This window comes from Carlito syrichta, unplaced genomic scaffold (genome assembly GCF_000164805.1).
Source record: "Carlito syrichta isolate Samal-C Ts95f unplaced genomic scaffold, Tarsius_syrichta-2.0.1 Scaffold107984, whole genome shotgun sequence".
Taxonomy (NCBI): Eukaryota; Metazoa; Chordata; class Mammalia; order Primates; family Tarsiidae; genus Carlito; species Carlito syrichta.
In genome coordinates this window covers 35,805-38,026 of record NW_007052080.1, presented here as the reverse complement: position 1 = coordinate 38,026, position 2,222 = coordinate 35,805, and the positions used below count along the sequence as shown (strand labels likewise).

At 41.0% G+C, this 2,222-nt stretch overlaps 1 protein-coding gene across 3 annotated transcripts in view; it reads left to right on the top strand.

The window, feature by feature from the left end:
* Positions 1-2,222, top strand: part of RAB7A (RAB7A, member RAS oncogene family) — an 85,200-nt gene that overhangs the window by 65,246 nt on the left and 17,732 nt on the right. For all 3 annotated transcript variants that reach the window (XM_021717334.1, XM_008068224.1, XM_021717329.1), the window contains one exon: positions 1,171-1,297. In XM_021717334.1, coding sequence (XP_021573009.1) covers positions 1,171-1,297 — 127 coding nt within the window. The remainder of the gene's footprint in view (positions 1-1,170; positions 1,298-2,222) is intronic.

Below are 2,222 nucleotides of genomic sequence, written 5' to 3'. Positions count from 1 at the left end.
GCCCTCCAGTCTGGGCAACAGAGTGAGACTCCAACTCAAAAAAAAAAAAAAGCTTTGATTCATTGGAGGCTGATGTACTTTAAAATAACAAAAGTAGTAAATGCAGGTTTGTGCCTCTTTATTCTAAAATTCCTGCCCTACCTTTGAAAGGCCAGAGGTTTTTTTCTGTCTTGAGTGGCTTATTTGGATCTCCTGAAGAACCTTTTAAATGCTAGCATTTGCCCAGCCCTAGACTAATAAGGTGGGGCCTAGATGCACCTACACCTACGCTCTCCTACACCTCTACTCTCACTTCTGCCCTTGTCAGGATTGAAAGATACTGCTTTTAGGTCTACCTTCTCCATACTTGCCTGAAAAAACTCACCAGGCCCTTGTTCAATTGCAGATTTCACGCCCTCTCCCCTGGAAATTCTGGTTCAGATGATCTGGGTTGGAGAGTACTGCTTGGGCTATATGCGTACTTCCAGGTCCTCTGCATGTGAAAATGAATGTGCTCTTTTATGGGAAAGGAGGGCAATATTACTGGCTATGAGGGAGGCTTTTGCATTATCTTTAGGTTTCCCTAACCTCATCACACACACAAAAAAATCACATTTTGTCTCTTGCTGAGTTTTCTTACTGGAAAACATCTTTGGAGGAGCATACTTTGAAGTATATTCTCGTTTGGTGACATATTAGTGTTTTTTTCTGCTTCACATCTTAAACTTTAAAGCAACAAGTTGACTGAGTAACATATATCTGCTCAAAGCCAATGGCTTCTTCTTGGTATTACTTCATCAAACTGAACAGCAGCCACTAAATGAAGAAACACCCAAGACTGCAGTGATATTTTTGGAACAGTGGTGCAATCTCATTACTGAAGCTTTTTTTAGAAAGAGTATATTTGCTGGCATCCTTATGGAACAGGAAAAATACTAGGTTCTACCATCTGAGTTGCCAGTACCAAAACATATAAACAGTTTTTCAACATCTGTACCCCGTACTTTTAGCCCAGGAGAAAACAGAAAACTTCAAATGTACAATCTGGGAAGGCTGCTGGCATTGCCCTCTGTTGCGAGGGCAGTTCTTTGTTCTCCTTGAAAACAGGCATATTCCTTTTAAAGCTGCAAGTATCGGTGTTGGCTTTAGTCCCTTCGTATTTGACTTATACTTGTTTTTCTCCAATTCCAGAGTCGGTAAGACATCACTTATGAACCAGTATGTGAACAAGAAATTCAGCAATCAGTACAAAGCAACAATAGGAGCAGACTTTCTGACCAAGGAGGTGATGGTGGATGACAGACTAGTTACAATGCAGGTGAGCACACATCTTGACTGTGTTGAGCTTTCATAGTCTTAGCCCTTCTTCATGTATTGGTATTTTCCTTCCCTGCTCTTTAAATCCTGTTGTTACATTTATGGATAATTGCCTACAGAGAGGATTACCAGATAAAATACAAGACATCCGGTTAAATTTGAATTTCAGATAAGCTGCATAATTTTTCAGTATAAGTATTTCCCAGAATTACATGATAAGACGTAGTAAATTTTTTTTAAATTCAAATTTAACTGGACTTCTTGTTTTTCTTTTTTTTGAGTTGGAGTCTCACTCTGTCGCCCAGACTGGAGTGCAATAGCACTCTCAACGGCCACCCCATTCCCGACCTGCTGGGCTCCGCAATCTTTCCTCCTCAGCCTTCCAAGTAGCCGGAACCACAGTTGTGTGCTACCATGCCTGGCTAATTTTTTATTTGTTGTAGAGACGAGGTCTTACCAGGCTGCCCGGGGTGGTCCTGAACCTGTGAGCTCAGGTAGTCCGCTCACCTCAACCTCCCAAAGTGTTGGGATTATAGGCTGAGCCAACTAGTCTGGCCAACTTGTTTTTTGTTATTATTTTGGGTTTTGGTTTTTGCTAAATTTGACAACCTCTGTCTTGTGTCTTCAAAATCTCTCTCTCAACATCCTTGTCAAGTGTTTTAGGTCAAAAATTTGTGTCTCACCTAGGTTATTACAGCAGCCATTAAAGTAGTTTCCTTATTTTTCTGACTTCTTTTAGTCTATCTTATCCATAACCTCAACATTGTGTTTCTTTTCAGTTAATCTGGTTTTTTCATGTATGAGTTTAATCTTTCAAGGGTTTTTCTTCCAACAAAAGATATAAGCTGGGCTCGGTGGCTCAGCCTGTCTGTAATCCCGTGCCTTTGGGAGGCTGAGGTGAGTGGATTGCCTGAGCCTGCAGGTTC